A 20,361-nucleotide genomic window follows, 5' to 3' on the forward strand; every position below is an offset into this window, starting at 1 on the left:
GATGGAGGAGGAGGGGAAGGGGAGCGCCGCGATGGGCCATGGCGTGGGGGAGGTGGATGGTCCGATCGCGGCGAGAGAGAATGCCGTGGGGGATGATGTCGATCTCCATGACCTCATGGAGATCGTGGATGCTTGGATCGTGGTGGATGAGGAGGTGATAGAGGTGGCGGCGATGGAGAAGAAGGCGGAGGGGGCGCCTCCGTCCGCGCCGGGATCGGAGCAGGAGGAGGAGCAATTAGGGTTTAAGAAGTGACCATTCATATAATAGGTTCTCTCTCTCTCTCTCTCTCTCTCTCTCTCTCGCGTTCTTGCGAATTATATGCATAGGTTTGCTCCGCTTTACGCTTCACACTCCTTAAAACTCCCCCCTCGTATAGGGTTTGATATACGGGTGTTTTCCAAATTGAAAACGTAATAGCACACGAAAGCTAATGCGCACGCTTGTTCCTCGTGTTTCTTTCCTAATTGTATTGTGGGGAATTATTGCCTACACCTGGTGCGTCCGTACTTTCTTGCGCTGCACATTTTGCTATCCTGATTTCTGCATGTTTTAATTTAAAATTTGGGGAGCAATGAGATGTGATGGAGAGTACAAGATTGGCCGGTGTGTGGTAGTACAGATGCACTAGGTGCAAGCAATAATTTCTATACTCTCCTAATTTAGGGCCTGTTTGTTTATGATGAAGTGGAAGAGAGAAGTCCCTAGTGCAAGATGATGAACATCTTATATATATCTAGTTAGATGTGTATTTTTTGAAACTCGGATATTGTTATATGGAACTCTACATTGCTCTCCCAAGTACAATGTCTAGTTCTACAAAATCGTGAAATCGCTGCACTCAAGAGTGGAATTTCCAAACACGCCATAAGTAGTAGTGGTTAGTTACCGATAACGCACACTCTCTTTGAGTGCAAATGAGTCTAACAGGAGCGAAATAAGCTATATTTTCTTGATAAAAAAGATGTATTTAAAGAAATGAAGGTATAATATCTTATATTTTCCCAATGAAAACATGTATCCTCGAAGAATGAAGGTATTATATTTTGTAGTTTCTTAAGCAAAGTTGCTTCAAATCCTTGCTGGGACTCAGATTCTGAACAAAATTGGAACCAGAAAAACTGAAGAAATTGGATAGTCTAGTCCCGTAGCAAAGATTGTTACATGTATTATTACCACAATAAAGGGAAGTTTATTCTTATTCTGTTCAATTAAACCAGCATCAGATAAGGCAAAAGTTTAATAGTCTCAATACTATATATATATATATATATATATATATATATATATATATATATATATATATATATATATATATATATATATATATATATATATATATATATATATCTTTTTACAGCATTTGCCAGGTGAATCATGGGATGAGAAAATCTAACTTGGTAATGATCATATTTCACAAGAGAAAGATACCCGCAGGTAACATGAGAAACATGCTCCTACGATGCTCCTCAGAGCTTAATGGCCTTGCCCGGATTTCCGTGTTTGAATCGCATGCTCTGGCTAGAAATCACGACGAAGCACTCACGGTGGTGAGTTTTTCTTGAAGCTTCGCAACACGAGCCTGTAGAATGAAGCAAGTAAGCATCATATTCTCAGTTTTGTGGGGTGCGAGTTTACTTATGCACTACTGGAAAGTCAGTTATCTAATAAATATTCTTTAGTTAACTGCACTTTGGTGACTGGGCTTTGGAGGTGCAGCAGAATCAAAGGTGGTGTTATAGGGCGTTCGGAACTTACTACTATCGCCACCCTATGGTGGACTATTTGGTTGGAGCGTAATATGAGAGTGGTCGAGCATAAAAAATATAACTCGAGCCAATTGCTGCAGCAGGCCCGTGAGCTTAGACACTTGTGGATAGAGTTCTACACTTAGTTTAGTGTGTGTGCGCGCGTGTGTGTACGTTTGTTTTTTTTTTTTTTTTTTCTTCGAGGTCCAGTTGTCTCAGTATGTTGCTTAGTTTACCTTCTTTATGAATAAAATGGTAGCATGCTACCTTCTCTCAAAAAAAAAAAAAAAAATCATAAATGCATAGAGGAGATATGATTTCATTATTCTTCTTTGCTACAACAAAAGACCAGGGTAGATCCAACCTTGAATGATTTGGAACGACGAAGCAAAGGATCGAGATGCAAAGCAGTTGAATATGCTTTCTCTGCAGCATCCCACTCCTCCATAGCAAGGAATGCGTCGCCTTGTGATAGATAAGCCTACAAAACATTGTTCATAGCGTGATGCCTATAATTTGCATTTATCCATCTACTGGGAAATTCGAACACAAAATCCTCAACCCAGAAAAGTAAAATTCGACGGAAATACTCCATTACGATTAGCACAGTTATTGTCTTTTTCGCTGGACAATCAGGGCAGAAACAGGGTCAGATAACCCGTAACAACAGAAACTTATATTGCAACTCTATTCCCATACTCGTAGAAAGTTATTACTAAGTTTCATTTTCACATTCATCCATATCAACAACTATATGTTGGTAATACCTGCGGATAATCGGGAGCGATTTTAGATGCTTCAGTGGCATCTGCAAGAGCACCAGCAATGTTCCCTATTGCCAATCTCGCAGCAGATCTGCGTATACAGTAACCTTCTTTAGTCACCCAACAATACTGTACGAAATATACCAATAATGCTCTAAAAAGCAAATCAGAAACTATGTTCTCAAGATAAAAATGTTAATAAACCATTAATTAGTTAATCATCTACGATAATCAAAGTATAGAGATCCTTTTTATTCTTATGTGATGGATACATGACATACCTGCTCCTGTACATAAAATGCAGGCCTCCAGAAGGATTTAGATCAATGGCCTACGACGAGAAACCAAAATTATCAAATTAATTAGTTGAAATGGAAAACAACCCCCTATCATCTATCACTTAGCTCACAAAAGATTAGTAACTTTTTCTAAATTTTTTTCCGCTACATGTATGCAATCTGAGATATTCGATCGATTTTTTTTTTTTTTTTTAAATTTTCAGGACCTGGGAGAGCAGGGTTTCGGCCTCGGCGGGGCTCCCCCGCTCGAGCTCGTCCTCCCCCTTCTTCCTCAGCGCGAGCGCCTCGAGATTCGCCCGGGGGTCGAAGCGGGGCCCGCAGAGGTCGGCGAGGAGCTGGGCGGCGCGCGCGGGGGTGCCGCAGTGGCCGACGAGGGCGCCGCGCGGGAGCACGGCGAGGTTGGGCCCGGCGCCGCAGCGGCCGAGGCACCCGCACGCGGCCACGGCGACCCCGGCCGGGGCCAGCCCCGCGAGCGCCGCGAGGACCCCGCGCGAGCCCTGGCGCGCGCACGTCCGGTTCACGCAAACCCTAATCTCCACCGCCTCCTCCTCCTCCTCCTCCGCCGCCGCCGCCGCCGCCGCTGGGGCCGGCGCACTCCGCCGAGTTCGGAGCCTCGCTCGCCGCGAGCGGGAACGACGATGGTGGGGTGATGAAGGGGTTCGGAGAGAGCAGTGGTTGGGTAAGCTCATCTCCATCGTTCGTTAATCACGGATGCTAACATACATATATACATAGTAAGATGCGGTGTGATTGACAAAGTCGTTACTTTTAGACTACGATAATATGGTTACCTACAGTCTACAGAATATACCGTAGAACTTTATACCGCAATGGCTTCATTTTCTCTCTATCCTACTCCGCAGATATTTTTTTTTTTTTTTTTTACTAACTAGACCTTCTGGAAGGTACTCATCAAGTTGAAGAGCATTTCAACGGAATCGTACTACCAAACTAGTGGCCATTATAAATTAGCAGTGACTATGGATATTGATGGGCCTGGCCCATAAATGTTCGTGGGCCTCATAGTTCATTAATAAAGGCCTTCATCAAAGAGTAAGGCCCGGCCCAATTAATCTCTTCCCCACCTTCACTCTCTCCGGACGAAGCTACAAAGCCCTCGCATTCGAGCTCTCCTCTTTTTTTTGTTCCACAAATCCATTGTTTCGATCCTCTCACCTCCATTGCCGATGCTCCAATTTCTTTGTTCCAATTCCCTTTAGCTGATCGATTCTACATAGGAGAGGTAGTAGCGGAGGAGGAGGGGGAGGAAGAGGAGGAGCAAGCGCACGCTAATCGTCGTCTTCGCTTTCTCTTCGCCATTTTTCGATCCGAATCAGCTAGTGGCACATCCGTAACGGTGTGATTTCTCCCCCCTTTGATCTTTAGCTGAATCCTTCCTCTACTTGTGTTTTTCCTTTTTTCTTATTATAAAAATATTTGATCTGATCATGTGGAGAACAAAAGAGCTTCTAAGAGAAGTTTTGATTGGGCGATGTGGTAATAATTGTTCTCAATTCACATATTAAGCTCTCGGTTTATGTTAATTGTTATTATTTCCATAATTATATCGTATTAATGTGTGATAAATTTGATGCAGTAGGCCTGCTGAAGTTTAAAGGAATGTTTGTAAATGTTGTATTTGATTGGAATAAACGTAACGCAAAATTTAAGAGACTTGATTAGTAAGAATCACCAGACCAGTTCATTTTATGTTTATTTTTGAATCTTATTAAAAAGTTTAAACTATTGCAGCAGTTGTTAAGCTTTGCTATATATCAAATCTGTTTGGTATGGCCAGATCTTACGCAGAATAGCTCTTTGGTAGAGCTGTTCAATGAAGCTGTAAACCTTGTTATCAACCAACCTCTAAACTACTTATCTTGGAAGCTAGAAGGCAGAAGCTTCGAATTGAACTTTCGGTTTTAGAGCGCTAGAAGCTCATTTTGGCTTCCCACAAAACCTGGAAGTTCCAAACTTTTTTATTTTCTTTCGAAAACTGGAGAAACTATTACAAAAGCTAGACCAAAAAGACATTTATAAGAAAATATGTAATATAGAATTCTATACAATTTATATGCCGAAGCTTTTAATTAGCTCTAAAATTACTCTTTTTTCGTAGAGGTTTCATTTATACTGAAGTACTATGCAAGGAGCGCGGGTTAGTCTAAAGGGATGGCAACAAGCAGCGGTTGCTGTTGGCTCTGCCCTTGGGGCCCTAATGGATCCTAGAAGGGCTGATTTAATAGCTGCTCTTGGAGAGACTACTGGAAAGCCGGCATTTCAGCGCGTTCTTGAGCGAATGAAGAACAGCCCTGAAGGAAGAGTGAGTCCATCAAGTTCTTTTACAAACTCGATTAATCTTTTTTTAGTAAATTTTCTTCATAGCTAATGCTCAATGAAGGTAGTTTTGTCATTCCATAGCATGATCTTTTTTGTAGTGGTGATGGGTATATATCCTTTCTCTGCTTTTTTACATGGTAATTATGTCATGTACTTTTAGCACAATTTGACCAAGTAAGACTCAGAGCTAAGTTTCTTTTAGTCACCACATTCTGAACTGATCAAGGTTTTACTTCATAGACCAAAAGTACTAACCCTTCCAAGGATACCCAAAGTAAATGCCTGAAAAAGAATTACAAATGGAGAGTTGATATCATGAGAGAGAGAGAGGCCAGATCCTTATATCAGAAACTTATCGGAATTCTGGATTCTTGATCTGCATAAACACAATTAATCTGTAGGGGCTCCAAATATATTTGGTGCCTACGTGTACTTCTTCGGATCTTCAAAACTTTGAGTGGGTGCAAAGCTTAACTTGGGAGTTTGCTCTATTCTTTAACAGAAGTTCTAATGTTGAAACGTACTCATTGCCGATGCAGTATTGTTGGAATTCTTGGGTATAGGTCAGTTTAATGTCAAATGTAGCAAATGGAATTCTTATTCGTAGTTGATTATGATTGTCCTCAAGTGAAATGTAGCAAATTTGAGTATTTGGTTTATGTGTACAACACGTTGTTTAACATTTCTAAAGGCATGTCTAAGATAAGAATAGGTGTTCAATATGGACAGTATGTAACGGACGTATAGTAAAATGGGTTAAAACAGAAGAAGTCTTCCTGGTGTAGGAAATTGAAAAACCACGTTTTATCAAACAACAGAAGGCCCATTTATAATTAGGTAGAAAGCATAGAGAGTTTCTTCTGATTTTTTAGCTGAAACATAGTAGTCCTCTGGAACTAACTACTCATTCATTTTTGGCTCAGGAAGTTCTTCTCGATCGTCCCCGTGTTATATCCAAAAACGTGTCTCATGCGTGGGACCTACCTGATGGCACATTCGGTGCAGCTTATGCCAAGTTCATGGGATCAAGAAATTTCTCACCAGACGATCGGCCCCCTGTGCGATTCATGGAGACAGAGGAACTTGCTTATGTGGCAACCAGGGCCCGCGAGGTGCATGATTTCTGGCACGTGCTATTCGGCCTCCCAACAAATTTGATAGGGGAGTCCGCCCTTAAGGTGATCGAGTTCGAACAGATGCTTCTTCCCATGTGTCTATTATCGGTGGTCGGAGGTTCGGCGAGGTTTAGTGAGAATCAAAGGGCTCTCTTCTTCCAGCATTACTTTCCGTGGGCTCTAAAAGCTGGTTTTCAGTGTACAAATCTCATTTGTGTGTACTACGAGAAGCACTTTGGTGAAGATTTAGAGTTAGTGCGGAAAAAGTGGGGAATAATCACTTGTCCTGATGCAAAAAGGAGAAGCCTTCAGATTGTGCCGGTGCCCTCATGAGGTAATTCTGACTGCTTTTCTTGTTATTAAGTTTCATTAGGTATTTCAGATTAGCAGTCGTATATTGAAGTACTGAGTTTTGATTTGAATATTCCCATTTATTGTTGGTTTTTCAGCATGTTGACATTGTAACATGGAATATTCAAACGACAACTGTTATACTGTACAATAATTTTAAGATATTAATGCTGTATGTTTGAGGACAAGAAAAGTTAACATGCAATCCAATACCTTGTCCTTTTCCTCTTTCGATGTTTTGCATCTGTATTGTTAGGGAGCAAAGTCGCAGGAAAAGTATAACGTTTCCTTCGATTTTTATATGCTGAAATTTGTGGAGCCATTGATTGGTTCAATGATAAAAAGTACTGGACCATATTATCATATGAGTATTGGTTTGATTCGATGCTCGAACTTCGTTTAACTTCTTATTGTTAGGATTGTAATTTTCTGCGAGCATAATCTTATGAAGAATAGTGATGTGAAATATGCAACCCTCCGATTCAGCGTAAGCCAAGCCCTAGTATTATCAAGGCCTTGGCTCTGTCTGGGTGGGAAATATTGTAAAGCCCAAGCTAAGCCATTTGGCCTTGCTTTATAGTGGGGTTAAGAAAAGGAAAAATGTATCGGATGCATCTCGCATCTCGCTCAGACGAACTCCTTATCTCGTTGAGTATCGTACAGTCCGAATCTCAAAGCAATGTTTGTGATATCTGATGGTAATAGCTTATGCATCATCTCAGTGAGACTTATTATCTGATAGAATTTTTTTTTTTGCAGGTAAATTGGGCTTCTGGATTTGTAAAATGTGGAAGCTCCATTTCGATGGCTTCGATAGAAAGCTTTTGAAGGCTTATTAGTGAATAACAAGGATTGGAAATTCTTCTAGTAGTTGTACTGAAATAGCACCATATATGATTTTTTTTTTAAATTTTTTTTTTCTAACGCATAATTTGTGTGTAAGTATAAAGATAAACTGTGAAACAGTGAAATGCGTTAAAAGAATCTATTCTTAAGGTTTAAATAAATTGGCAAAGGAGCAGGGTCATTTTCAAACAGCACGAATTAAGCTGTCAAATTTGCCACCATTTGATCCACGTTCAGAACAAAAAACCAAAAAAAAAAAAAAACAACCCTGATGTTGTCCATTCTAATTCAAATCAATGTGAATTCAAATGATTTGATTCGAATTCTTGGATCTTTTTCATGATAGCAACGACTCTCAAAAATTTAGTACCCCTTGTCCCCTCATGTATTCTGCTGAGAAAAGAGGATTCGTTGTTATCGTATTCACGTCCCACAGTTTTAAATTGATGTTGCCGTGGAAAACCGCGTTCCCAATCTTTTTAGACTTTAGTCCATATGCCACTCCATTGCATTTCACGGGCTTTTGTTTGAATCCTAGGGGTATTTGGTGCATGATTTTCTACGGATTTTGACCCAGCTCTTTCTCATTTTAATTTTTGTATAAAAAGTAAGAACAGAAGCTGGGCTTTTTAAAAGTACAAAATTAGTTTTTGTAGGGGAAAAAATTAGAATTTTACTTACTTTCTAACATATCCTATTTGGTTCTAAATAAATAAATAAATAAAACAGGTAACTTACTATATCTTTCTCTCCAAAAAAGAGTTTATTAGGTAATAAAAATTGGATTGGATAGGAAAAAAACAGGAGACTTTACTCTTTAGTGACGATAAAGCATAGAAAATTACGAAAAGCTGAAATTAACGAGTTTAGTCAGATCACATAAATATGTCGAAATGGAGTTCTCTCAAATTTCGTATGAGTCCTCTTTTTTCTGAAACACCGCTTTTGTTGTATCCTATCCAATCTATTACTAAATGCCAAACACGCTCGAGACAAAAGCCAAATAAGCCATACAATAATACCGATATTCCAAAAAAAATCCAAAATTGCCAAGCATGAGAGATGCCACATCAAGGAGTTCTCCTTGAAGCTCCGAACACAAACAGTAACAACCACCAAGTGGTGGGCATATAGCAAGATGAGGATGAGCACCTGTGCTTACCTTAAAAAAAAAAAAAAAAAATCCAAAACTATAATTGTTTTTTTGAGAAAAAAAGTAGCATGCTACCCGCTTCATTCAATGGGAAGATGAATTTAGCTACATAAAGTGAGGTAGCCAGGGCTACAAAACTATAATTGTTAATTTATAATATGGTACAACAATGATGCATTAGGGAGATAAAATGGGCAAATTGCACTAAGGATTCTGAAACTTTGAATCAAATTCTATTTGAGTTTACAAACTTTTGAGTTCACTATTTAGTGCTTCATATTGCAGAATTACCTTATATATCTTGTATTTTTAATCCATTAACCTAATTTTTAAGTTCGAAAAAAATGTTAGCTTTACGAGTAGTAAAATTTAAAGTATAAGATAAGGATGAGAAGCTGGGTTCGAAGTACATAAAAAGTGAAATACTTTTATTAATATCACATGTCTAATTAAAATAAACTTAATTAAAAACTCAAAAACAAACAGTATAATAAGACGAATAAAAGAAAATAATACAATCAAATGGGCTTGTTGAGCTCCTGTGGCTACTCGGTTGATCGGTTCTCATTGGGACAGGAGAGGCATAATAATAATAATAATAATAATAATTAAAAAAACAAAGTCCTTTTTAACACCCGTGAACTCACGCAGAGGAGAGAAAACGTTCACTGCATTTGCGCGTGCACGTTATCAGGTTAGTGTGGGCCGTTTCTCGTGATCTGAAGAGAATATTTGTCACCATTTATTGAAAAAAAAAACATTAATTAATATTACATGCAAATATATAAATAAAATATATTACAACAGTTGAATTTTCTATTTGGATAAGAGTTTGTTATATTATGAGAGTTAGCTTAAAAAAAAAATAAAATACTGTCTGTACAATTTATATAGGGTTGTACATTTTATATTTATTAATCTAAGAGTTCACAATTTTTTTAAAAAATTTTTACTGTTAAAAAAATAATATGACAGATGAATAAATTCTATTTTGCAAAGGCTAAAATGTAAAATTTATATTTATAAGGTCAGTGTGCAGGTAACATTGTAGCATTGCTCGAGTAGTTCACTATAATTCTCCTTGTTACTGGTTTTGTAATATTGAACTTTAGGGGGGGAGGTTTTGTAATATTGAACTTTAGGGGGGGAGGTGAGTTTAATATATATCTTATATAATATTGGGTTATTGCTGGATTGTTAGTGGTTACTGTAATTCTAAAAATTCAAGTGGTTATATAGAAACAATTCACTTAAACCGTGTAGATATAGCATCTATGCATCTCGATTATGACTTGATCCAATTTTATTTTTGTTGTGTAGATAGCATATTGGCCTATTTACCAATAGATATGAACTGTCGAATAAACACTTAATCTTAATTACTTTGAATTCAGATAAAGTACTATCGAACCCCTCGTACTCTAGTTATTGTATAGATTATACCCATAAAATTAAAAGACAAAAAATTCAACTAGCACAGTTAATAATTTTAAAGTGATAATTCAAATAAGGAGGGGACTCACTCAACAGTGAAAAAGGAGTATGATTACAGCTTCAGTTGCTTTGAATGTGGCATGTACAATACAAAATATGAAACCGATTTGCAAAGATGAATCCAAATTAGCTAGTTTTTAAACAACAATGTGGCCTAGATTGTAGCATTATAAGGGGGGGAAAAAAATAAAAACAGTAGCTTAGAGGACAATTTAAATTTCATGGTCATTAATTAATCTGGGTTTGAAGGGCTATAACTCCTAGATTCAGAGCTCATTTGGGTCCAAGCTTTGTCTGATCAACTTGCAACTATTCCCCAGGTGGGCACTTTATAATTCTAACCACTTGGATGTAATTTATTGTGCTATTAAGTTTGCAAATCTTGGTTGTGATATAATTCTAACCACTTGCAACTATTCCCCAGGTGGGCACTTTAGGTTTTGTCATTTTTGAATGGATTTTTCAATAGCACCTACTGCTTTTAAGGATCTAGTGAACATATCCTCCCATTAATTTGCTCCCAAAGTAGAATTAAGCAGTATCATTATTCATTAGTGATGTTGACTTAAAAGCCTATTTAACTTAATTAGCTGTTGTTTTAAAGAAGTGTGTTTCAAACTTCAACTTAGCTGGAGTTTTGAAAAAGTGTGTTTCAAACTTTCAATAGCGATGTTCAGAGCAGCATCAGTTTTTGTTTTTGTTTTTTTCTTAAAAAATATCTTTAATAATTGAAATTTGTATTTTTATGCTTGAAAACTAATTTCAAGTTTAATTTTCCCTCGGCGCTATGTTCAATTTCTACATTTATTAAATGTCTAATTAATCAGTAACCATTGCTTATAAAAAAAAAAGAAGAGGAGTGTTACGTCTACAACCCATTTGAGATTGTAATTCTACAACAATTTCAACACAACGACTATTTTTTCATTACCAGTTTTATAATTTGTCTTCTACTGAAAACTAAAATGGAGTTAGTAAACTCTTAGCACCCTTAAATAAAGGGTCATAGAAATTTGTCTTCTACTAAAAACCAAAATGGAGTTAGTGAACTCTTTACACACTAAACCCTTTTGGGCTAGCTGTGGAGTGTAGACTTAGTGTTTTTCTACAAAAAAAAATTTGGTTTTTTTTTTATAAAAAATTTGTAGCAAATTGCAAGTCTAGGAATCTAGAGATCTATTTGGATTTCTCCTTGACTTGTCGTGTGATCTAGGACTCTTCTAATTCATGTTTCATGCCAAAGGAGAAGATAAGGCTCCAACTTGTCCCCTCTCTCTCTCTCTCTCTCTCTCTCTCTCTCTCTCTCTCTCTCTCTCTCTCACACACACACACACACACACACACACAAATCACTCACTCCTCATACTCCCCTCACAAGTTCTCTTTCTTTCTCTTCACTTCCTCATCCCTCAAACTAAACATTTAGCCAAAACTTCCCATAACGTAAATCTTTTTTTTTTTTGTGAAAGATGTAAGAAGCTTTCTTTTTTTTTAGAGATAGGTAACACGCTACCCGCTTCGTTTATTTCATTTAGAAATAAACTTAGCTGGAAATGTGAATCAACTAGGATTCGAACTTGGAATTTCGGATACCAACCATCAAGTTCTTTGCCATTTGCTTTAGGGACGCTCGGTATATAAGAAGCTTTCCATGTTTGGTAGAAAGAGTTCTTAGTTATAAGTATCATGCACCCAGCTAATTAACTCATCCTTCTCAACACTTGAAGATGTCACTGTTTTGCATGTTTGTTCTTTCCCTCTTGGATAGGGTGTGATTTCTTAATGATTTTCTTCCAAGAAATGGTCCCTCCTTTTGATAACCCTCTGCATTTACTTAAAAATTCCATGCACCTGAACATAAATTATTGCATGCACCCAGTGCATGCATACATAGTACACCACTCCTCTAAAAAGTTCTTATCATGCATGAAAGCTTTAAAAATCAGTATTTCATTCATTCAATACGTTTTATGATATTTAACTATTATTTTTTGTGACTATTCGATGCTTGATAACAGATTTTCAGAATTTGTGAGTTTTCTTCGTGCATAGTCTTTTTTTTTTAATATATATATATATATATATATATATATATATATATATTAGATAATAACTGTATGAAATTAATCCTAATTATTAAATATTATATGAAGTACATGAGATGTTTCGATAGTACACCAGGTGTAGGCAATAATTTCTCACCCTTAGACTCCTCTTTCCTCCATCAACTCCCACATGGCCTAAGGTGTGAGCTCAATCAAACTCCAAAACCCATGCATGCATGTGTGGTCTAAAACCCTAAAAAAGGTGACAAAACTATTCAAAATCACTAAACCAAGTGGATTCTTGACCTGCAGTGGCTGTCACCACGCACCAGCTCCAGACAAAAAAAAACCACTTAATTTTAACAGCAATTAAAAGATGAAAATTAGTAATAAATAACCCACTCAATAAAATTGCTAGTCCACCGGAAAACCAAAGCTTGATCTATATACTTTTATTTAAATATTTTAGTCTGTAAACTTGCACATGTATTATATTTTCAATCCTAACCGTCAATAAAGTTATTTATATTTTGATAACATGAACGTGTCGGCGCTCTTATAAAATGCCTAATTAATGTTTACGGACTAAAGTGCGGTATATACTAAATTCCGGACATTAAATTATGGAAATAAAAAGGTGCAAGGACAGATTTGCAATATGAGAATAGTACAGGGGCTGTCCGTACACTTTACCCTTAACTAGTTAACTGAACCACTCTTTACTTCTATAATAAAAATAGATATATAAACTAACAAAAATAAAAACATTTTTGTTCATATATATATATATATATATATATATATATATATATATAGTAGTATTAAATAACTGTGTGGTGCACCAAATCCTCTTTTCTCATTCCATTCTTACTCTCTCTCTCTCTCTCTCTCTCTCTCTCTCTTATATCCATCTCTATCTTCATCTTCCTTGGTATAATTCAGGTTCAAAAAGCCATGCAGGAGCTCTGTGATCTCAAGGTGCACATCAATGGCCAACACACCTTCCTCATCCACCAGGTAAACTAACTAACTAACTAACTAGTTCTTGAATCCCAGGTCCCCATTCTCCATTCTCCAATCTTTCCCTCCTCAAAACCATTCAATTCACTCGCAAAGATTATCTCAAGATTCAACTCTCACACATTGGATCTTTAATAGGTTTTTTTTTTTTTATATTTATATTGTTCCCCTGTTTCTGCTGCAGGGGATCCTCTGTTCCTTCTCAGGGAGGTTGAGGAAGATGGTGGTGATGAAGGAGAAGAAGAAGAACCAAGTGAGTTGGTGCCCTGTTATCAAGATCATGGACTTCCCAGGGGGCCCAGATGGGTTTGAATTGGTTTCAAGATTCTGCTACAGCAATGGGAGGATTCAGATCACCCCCTCCAATGTTTGCCTCCTCCATTGCTCTGCTGTTTACCTGGAGATGGGTGAGGAGCTCTCCACATGCAACCTCTTAACCCAAACCGAGACCTTCATGGATGGGCTCTTCTACTGGACTTGGAGCGACATCCTTGTTGCCCTCAAAAGCTGCGAGCCCTTCTTCGCCGCCGCCGACTCCTCGGGCTTGCTCGAAAAGCTCCTCTCCTCCCTCCTCTCAAAGATCTCAGCCAACTCAGAGCTTCAGCTTGTAGCAGCAGCAGCAGCAGCAGCTGCTGCAGCAAACACACCACCTTCTTCTTCTTCTTGTTCCTCATCCCCTGACACAGTTGGGTTCAGGTGCTCCTCATCCACCAAAACACCTGAGTCCATAAGGCCCTGTTTCAGCAGAGAGTGGTGGTTTGATGATCTGACCATTTTGGCCCCACCCACCATAGAGAAGATGATGAAGATGCTTGGTTCCTGTGGGAACAACAACAGGAACCTTATTCTCACCAGATTCCTATTACACTACCTCAAATCAGCAGTTCAAAGGCCAAGCTTCAATGGGGGAGTTGCTGGGTACAAAGCAGAGTATGGTGGGCTTGCAGATACAGCAGTTCATGGTGTGGTTCTGATGGGGAGAAGTGCCTTTTCCTGCAGAGGGCTTTTCTGGGTTCTTGGAGTGGTCTCTGGCCTTGGACTGAGCAAAGAATGCAGGCACAATCTGGAGAGGTTGATGGGTCTAATGCTTGATCAAGCCACACTGGATGATCTGCTGGTCTCAGGAAGTGATGGGAATGGTGTGTATGATGTGAATCTGGTTCTGAGATTGGTGAGGGTGTTTGTGGGTTCTGAGGAAACTGGAGTTCCCTCACAGAGGATGAAAAGAGTTGGCAGGTTAATTGATAAGTATTTAGGGGAAATATCCCCTGATCAGAGCTTGAAAGTGGCTAAGTTTCTTGGAGTAGCTGAGAGCTTGCCTGATTCTGCTAGAGATTGCTATGATGGGGTCTATAGAGCTTTGGACATCTATCTTGAGGTATGGTTCTTTTCCTTCTTTTATTTACCATATTTTCTTTCCTTTTTTATTAAAAATTTTGTTGTCATTGGTGGATGGATGGTTGGTTTTAGTAGGGTGGGAAAAGTTCCTGTGTTTCTAATTATTCTTCCAAGTTATGATTAAGTATACTATAGTGTTGTAATTATAGAGAGATTAATAGGATGTACCTTGTGGGTTGCCTCCCAAAATTATTTCTTGGGTATGTAGTATGTAACTCAGGGGTATCTAGAAGTTGGTAATTAACATCAGAATTTCTTAATAATTGAAGTTACTGTTCTAGGAGTAAATAAGCAATTGAATTTGGAGCTGGAAAGAAACTTCTTCTTCTTCTTTTTTTTTTGTTAACAATTTCTATATAGGTCTAGCCAATAGGGTATTCCCAAGTTCAATGTAGGTCGCTTTGATTTCATGTGGACATAAAGGTGAAAGGTGGGAAAAAGTTCCTTTTTCATAGTTTGATGTTGGTGCCAATCCATATGAGATTTTCTTTATTCTTCTAATTTTCACTTTTACCTTTTGTGAGTGCTTTAGGTTTCTCATCCCCTTTTTGGCTCAAAATTGAGAGAGGTATTTTTTGTGTTTTTTTGAGAGAAAGATAATATGCTATTTATTTTGTTTATTTTTTACAAAAATAAATTTAATTAAGAATATAAAATTATTAGATTTCAAATGTAAAACCTCGGGGACTAACCATCCGGTCTTTTGCTGTTTGCGATAGAGACAGGCAGTATTGAGGGGGATGATCATATCCCTACCATATATATTAATCGCTTTAGCTAGTAAAATCCAACTACATATCTCCTCTCTTTAATTATACACATATGATTTGTACCTTTTTCTGATTGATACTTCTCACAAGAGTTTGAAGTTACTAGGAGGCAGTTCCACATGGTTCTTGCCTGGTATCTAAGGCTATATCCATGTATGTCACTTTCAGTCAACACTACTTTTGGTTTATGTGCTTCACATTTACTTTGGATCCTCCTTATTCTTAAGTTCCAAAATTAATCTCATTCTAGGAGTCAACCAAACTAAAAATCTGTATTATGTAATGATTTATTAATGTCTTCAAAAAATAAGCAGTTTCCTAAGACAAGTTCTGGATTTTTCCACACTTATTAGCAAGTTATGACCTGTAAATTCATGGTTTCTGTAATTAAATCTTTCATATTGAACAGGTTCATTCATCTGTACATCTACCTACCTTGCATAATCTGATTATAATTAACTGAATTGGTTTCACCATTCTATTAGTCGCATCCGACTCTATCTGCCGAGGATCGCACGAGCCTCTGCCGATGCCTAAACTTCGAGAAGCTCAGCCTCGAGGCGTGCAAGGACTTTGCGAAGAACCGGAGAATCCCGCCAGGACTCGCAGTTCAAGCGTTAGCCTCGCAACAATCCAAGCTCCAGATCAGAACCAATGTACAGAATCAAATCGACCCGAGTGAGACACCGAGAAAACTAGCATGTGTCGAATCCAAAACGGCTTCGCCAGATATTTTGGATGAGAAAGAACAGCTTCGCCTAAATCTGCAGAAAATGCAGAGTAGGGTGATGGAGCTGGAGAAGGCATGTAGAGAGATGAAGGGCCAAATGTCTAAGATGTTTAAGGGTAAATCTTGCAATAACACTAGCCATCAAAGTGGTAGGGGAATGCCTAGACTCTGTTGAGTCTTAAACCCCCCCCACCTTTCATTAGATTGAACATAGATAACACTTTCCTTTAATGCATTTCTTTTCTGTAAATTTCACTGCTTTTTTAGGGTTTTTTTCTTTTTCTTTTTCTTTTTTTGCCTTTTCTTTTAGGGATGCAAGATTGAGAGGGATGTAAAGTTTAGGAGAGAGCAATCACTCTGTTTCAGCTTAATTCTTTTGTAAGCTTTTAGCTGTGTGGTTTGGTTTCATCATTCAGTTTCACTGCAACATTCTGAACTGATTAAGATTGAAAAAAGTAGGTGAGATTTGAGCAGTTTGTAAAGCATCTGTTATTTATTTTTTTTATTTTGGACTATGTAAACTGGTGCAGAGACTTTGAACTGTGATCTTGCTTTTGTTTTGTTTTGTTTCTTCCTTTCCAAGTTGAAAAGGTGAAGTGCAGTGGGTTTGGAAAGCTCTGAACAATCCCACTAGTGTTTTTGTTTTGCTAAATTTTTTTGGGTGCGGTGAGTTTACAAAGTTTCCTTCATTAGGATCAAAGCTCTATAAGGAAAAGCACTTTCAAATGGAAAAGCAGCTTTTCAAAGGACCTCACCTCTTCAAATGTAATAAATTTGCATCTTTTTTCATGGGTTTCTCTATTCAAGCAGCTTCTACTAAGAGAAACAAGTCATAGTTCCAACACAATCCAAAATAAGTCACAATTTTTGGCTGTTTACATCACCACATCTTTTCACTCTGGCAAAAAATTATATGCCTTTTCATGTGCCTCCTAGTAAACAAGTCATTCATATAATTGTCTTTTCCCAGGGCTAAATTTGAAATAAAAAACATTATTGTAACAATTCATATGTAAAACGAAAATTTTACTATGCTTTACAAGAATACGTGTCGCTTCTCAGGACATCAAATTGTCATTAACTGCGGACAACCAAAGAATGGAACTTGTCTAATCTATCACATGTAGAGTATATTTTGTGTACCACACAAAAGACAACAGAAATATATGAACAGAGCACCGTCATTAGCATAATTTTACAAGCTAAGAGGACAAAAGATTGTGCCGAAGTACAAACTATTCCAACACTAATGTTTCAAAATAGAGGCACCCCGAAAAGAGGAATAAACTTGCAAAGCCAAATTGTTTATCTATTGTTTCTACTCTGAAGTTCCACAAAACCACGCGGTAGACAAATATTAGGACAACCATGTCTCTTTAACCCTTGTCCTAAACAGATCACACACATGTTGTAGAGATTGAAGTATCTGAATTCAGGAAACAGAGTTCCAATAGATAGGATCAATACTCATCGTGGCATAAAACAACCAAAATTAGAAATTTCATGATAAAACTAATGCTCCTTTTAGGTTCAATGAACCAATGATAACCCAAGGAACATATAAAATGGACTCTTAAACTACTACAGATCATAATGTAACAGTAACTACCTTCTCCTGTATCCTAAGCAAATGAAAGCTCCTGCCAGGAAAGTGTGTCACTTTAAATATATTCCAGTGTGTCAGTTGGGCATTTTTTGTTTTTCTTCTGATTTGGTGAGAGCAACTTGAAAGATAGTGGGGATGTGAAATGTTTACAATTTTATTGTCAAGTGCCCTAATGCCAAGTAGGCAAGTAGCATAAGCACCACACTGGTGAGTGGTAACTGGTAACAAGAGAAAGTTTCTCACTGAATAACTTCTTATTCCAAGCGCAAATTGGTGATATCATGCTGAGAAAAAGTTCGACATGGATAAAAAGGGTGGTGATATCACTGTCACTATTTAATGACTCAATTTGACTAGATTTATTGTATCTAATCTGTGTATGGTAAAAACAGCTTCGATAATAACATCGCCCAAATAAAAGATGACCATCTTAGTAATAGACATTGTTAGAGCCTTATTTCCCGGCTAAACAATGTTAAGATTAGTAAGCAAGCAATAAAAATGACAAAAATAGGATGCGGAAAAACTACTACCGTTTATCATAGATTCTACTTAGTAGAGTATAGAAAAAAAGAAGAAAAAAGAAGAAGAAAATGTATTCTACTTAGGAGATTTAAGTTGCCGAAAAGTTGTAAAAGATCGACAAACATTTTAAATCTTAAAAGAGCAACATGAAGTTTGATACCTGAAAATGTTCCTCACAAATCCCTTAATTATCGGCTAATTAACAAAGTTAGCATGAAAAAAAAAAATGCAAATACAATTAATTTGTTTCATACTAATTTTAAACCCAGGTAACCACGCTTTGACAATCATAAATAGCAGGCCCTTCTCCAAACAATTCAGCTAATTCGGTGGAAAGTGCATTATTTCTTTGTGATTTTAATGAATAAGATACAACTGCTGCTTAAATAGTTCTACTCATATAAAGCTTTCACAAAGTATGCAGGGATTGATTCACATGCAGCTAGAAAAGTCACAAGAAACTAACATGAATAATCTTTGCTCATCAATTACTCGAAATATTCAAAATTTTTTTACAAAGGCATATATGCAACACTAAACTTGTTGAGACAAAAGAACAAGTAGCCCTTGTGGGCCAACTAATATCTCATTCAAGAAGCTCACGAGACCAAACCATACCACGGGTGTAACATCTACCCCGCCAAGAGGTGGTATCACCTTCCTGGTTACCTTAAGAAAAGGTTCAGTAGGTGCATAGACTATGACATAGGGGAACTTACCCACGGGTAGCTTCGGATACCACGACATAACTATCCTCAGTATGAACAAGAACCCGAATGCTGAGAGGAAAGGGCCTGTTATCCCGACTAGCGTCTTAGCGGTGGCGGGGTCGATATCCGCTATTGTCAACATCTGGGAGTAGTACGAAAGAGATTCGCATAGCTCATGTTGCGCATGTGATACCGATGATTGTGTGCATATAGACGATTCCAATGGAGCAGCTGGAGCTTGATGGAATTTGCTTTTTGCCAAACCTCTTGTAAGTTCCTGTTTATCACTTTTGTCACTTCTCTGGGGCTGAAATGTTGATCATGCATAGAAACATAACTTCATAATGCATAGATCCAAATGTGACATAGATTGGGCATGTACAAGCGCGTCATCTTGTGATACATCTTGATGATTCGTCTAATGCCGTTAAAGTAACAAATGGTCTTTCGTTTTTTTGTTTTTTCTTTGTTCATCTTACAATGTGACAGTATCTCTTTGTGACTTTGTCAATCAGCAATAGTGCAGAAACCATGTTATAGATTTCTCCGAATGTCGATAGCTATTAAGAGCATAGTTCTCGGATTACCATACAAAAGCATTTTCTAGCGACGTTTCGTGCAGAAAATCCCTTTGGGGGGAAAAAAATTAGTGTACACAAAACAAGTAGCAGGAACACATTCAAGGGAAGAATCTATCAATGATTAATAGCGTTGAACAATAAAACTCTGCGAAATATAAGAATACTTTTTTTTTTTTACTTTTTTAAGCAAAAAAATCAGGAAAAAAAATCCTAAATAAGTGGGCATGATATTTACAATTACTTTTTTACAATGCTAAAATGCAAATATATATTTAGCCTAACAAATGTAGTAATTCACACAACATGATAATGCGATTCAAATACGCCCAAAAATACAGAAGTAAACAATCAATCATTACACAGCACAAACTCATCTAATCCGATAATGACACGACATGACGCGGACAATCATAAACATGATAAATTAACCCATCTAACCCGATTGTCGAACACGGCATAGCATCTACCGATTACTATTGAAAAAAAGAGGTTCATAAAAACTTTGGAAAATCAAGTGATCTGGTGATTCCACTTACAGAAAATCGCAACGGTCCAATACTCTTGTGTAAAATTCCTGGGACAACAAACCAAATTAACGAAGCAACTACGTACTTGCTTAAAAAAAAAAAAGAAGAAAAAACAAAGAGAGAGAATTGATGGGTTGAATCTAGGGTTTTACCTGAGCTTAGGCGAGGTGCGTTGAATCGTGGGGACAGTGTATACGGAAGCGCCATTTTTGGAGATGGAGAGAGAGGGGAGAGAGAGGGGAGAGAGAGAAGGGGGTGAGGGTTCACTATCGTTGTTGCGTTATCTCCACCTTGTTTTCGCGTATAGCGTAAAATGGGATTGGGGTAGCGGGTAGAAACGG

At 37.6% G+C, this 20,361-nt stretch overlaps 4 protein-coding genes across 5 annotated transcripts; 2 read left to right on the top strand and 2 right to left on the bottom strand.

Annotated features, from left to right (window-relative positions):
* LOC109729084 lies at positions 1,370-3,574 on the bottom strand. The gene is made up of 5 exons (XM_020259738.1): positions 3,016-3,574; positions 2,792-2,841; positions 2,514-2,601; positions 2,111-2,227; positions 1,370-1,580 (listed from the first exon to the last, which is right to left on the bottom strand). The coding sequence occupies exons 1-5, from the start codon at positions 3,502-3,504 to the stop codon at positions 1,527-1,529; spliced, it is 798 nt and encodes a 265-aa protein (XP_020115327.1). The 5' UTR covers positions 3,505-3,574; the 3' UTR covers positions 1,370-1,526.
* On the top strand, positions 3,925-7,650 carry LOC109728892 (ubiquinone biosynthesis protein COQ4 homolog, mitochondrial). Its single transcript, XM_020259426.1, has 4 exons — positions 3,925-4,166; positions 4,929-5,132; positions 6,073-6,598; positions 7,375-7,650. The coding sequence occupies exons 2-3, from the start codon at positions 4,953-4,955 to the stop codon at positions 6,595-6,597; spliced, it is 705 nt and encodes a 234-aa protein (XP_020115015.1). The 5' UTR covers positions 3,925-4,166; positions 4,929-4,952; the 3' UTR covers position 6,598; positions 7,375-7,650.
* Positions 12,983-16,553, top strand: LOC109703523 (BTB/POZ domain-containing protein At3g19850). The gene is made up of 3 exons (XM_020224158.1): positions 12,983-13,170; positions 13,358-14,551; positions 15,827-16,553. The coding sequence occupies exons 1-3, from the start codon at positions 13,108-13,110 to the stop codon at positions 16,244-16,246; spliced, it is 1,677 nt and encodes a 558-aa protein (XP_020079747.1). The 5' UTR covers positions 12,983-13,107; the 3' UTR covers positions 16,247-16,553.
* Positions 18,528-20,305, bottom strand: LOC109703525 (protein COFACTOR ASSEMBLY OF COMPLEX C SUBUNIT B CCB3, chloroplastic). 2 transcript variants are annotated; one of them, XM_020224159.1, is made up of 3 exons: positions 20,173-20,305; positions 20,030-20,067; positions 18,528-19,219 (listed from the first exon to the last, which is right to left on the bottom strand). In XM_020224159.1, the coding sequence occupies exons 1-3, from the start codon at positions 20,225-20,227 to the stop codon at positions 18,737-18,739; spliced, it is 576 nt and encodes a 191-aa protein (XP_020079748.1). In that variant the 5' UTR covers positions 20,228-20,305; the 3' UTR covers positions 18,528-18,736. The 2 variants fall into 2 exon arrangements, with proteins under 2 accessions (XP_020079748.1, XP_020079749.1); XM_020224160.1 differs by having other exon boundaries at positions 18,662-19,189.

This window comes from Ananas comosus, linkage group 25, assembly GCF_001540865.1.
Source record: "Ananas comosus cultivar F153 linkage group 25, ASM154086v1, whole genome shotgun sequence".
Lineage (NCBI taxonomy): Eukaryota > Viridiplantae > Streptophyta > Magnoliopsida > Poales > Bromeliaceae > Ananas > Ananas comosus.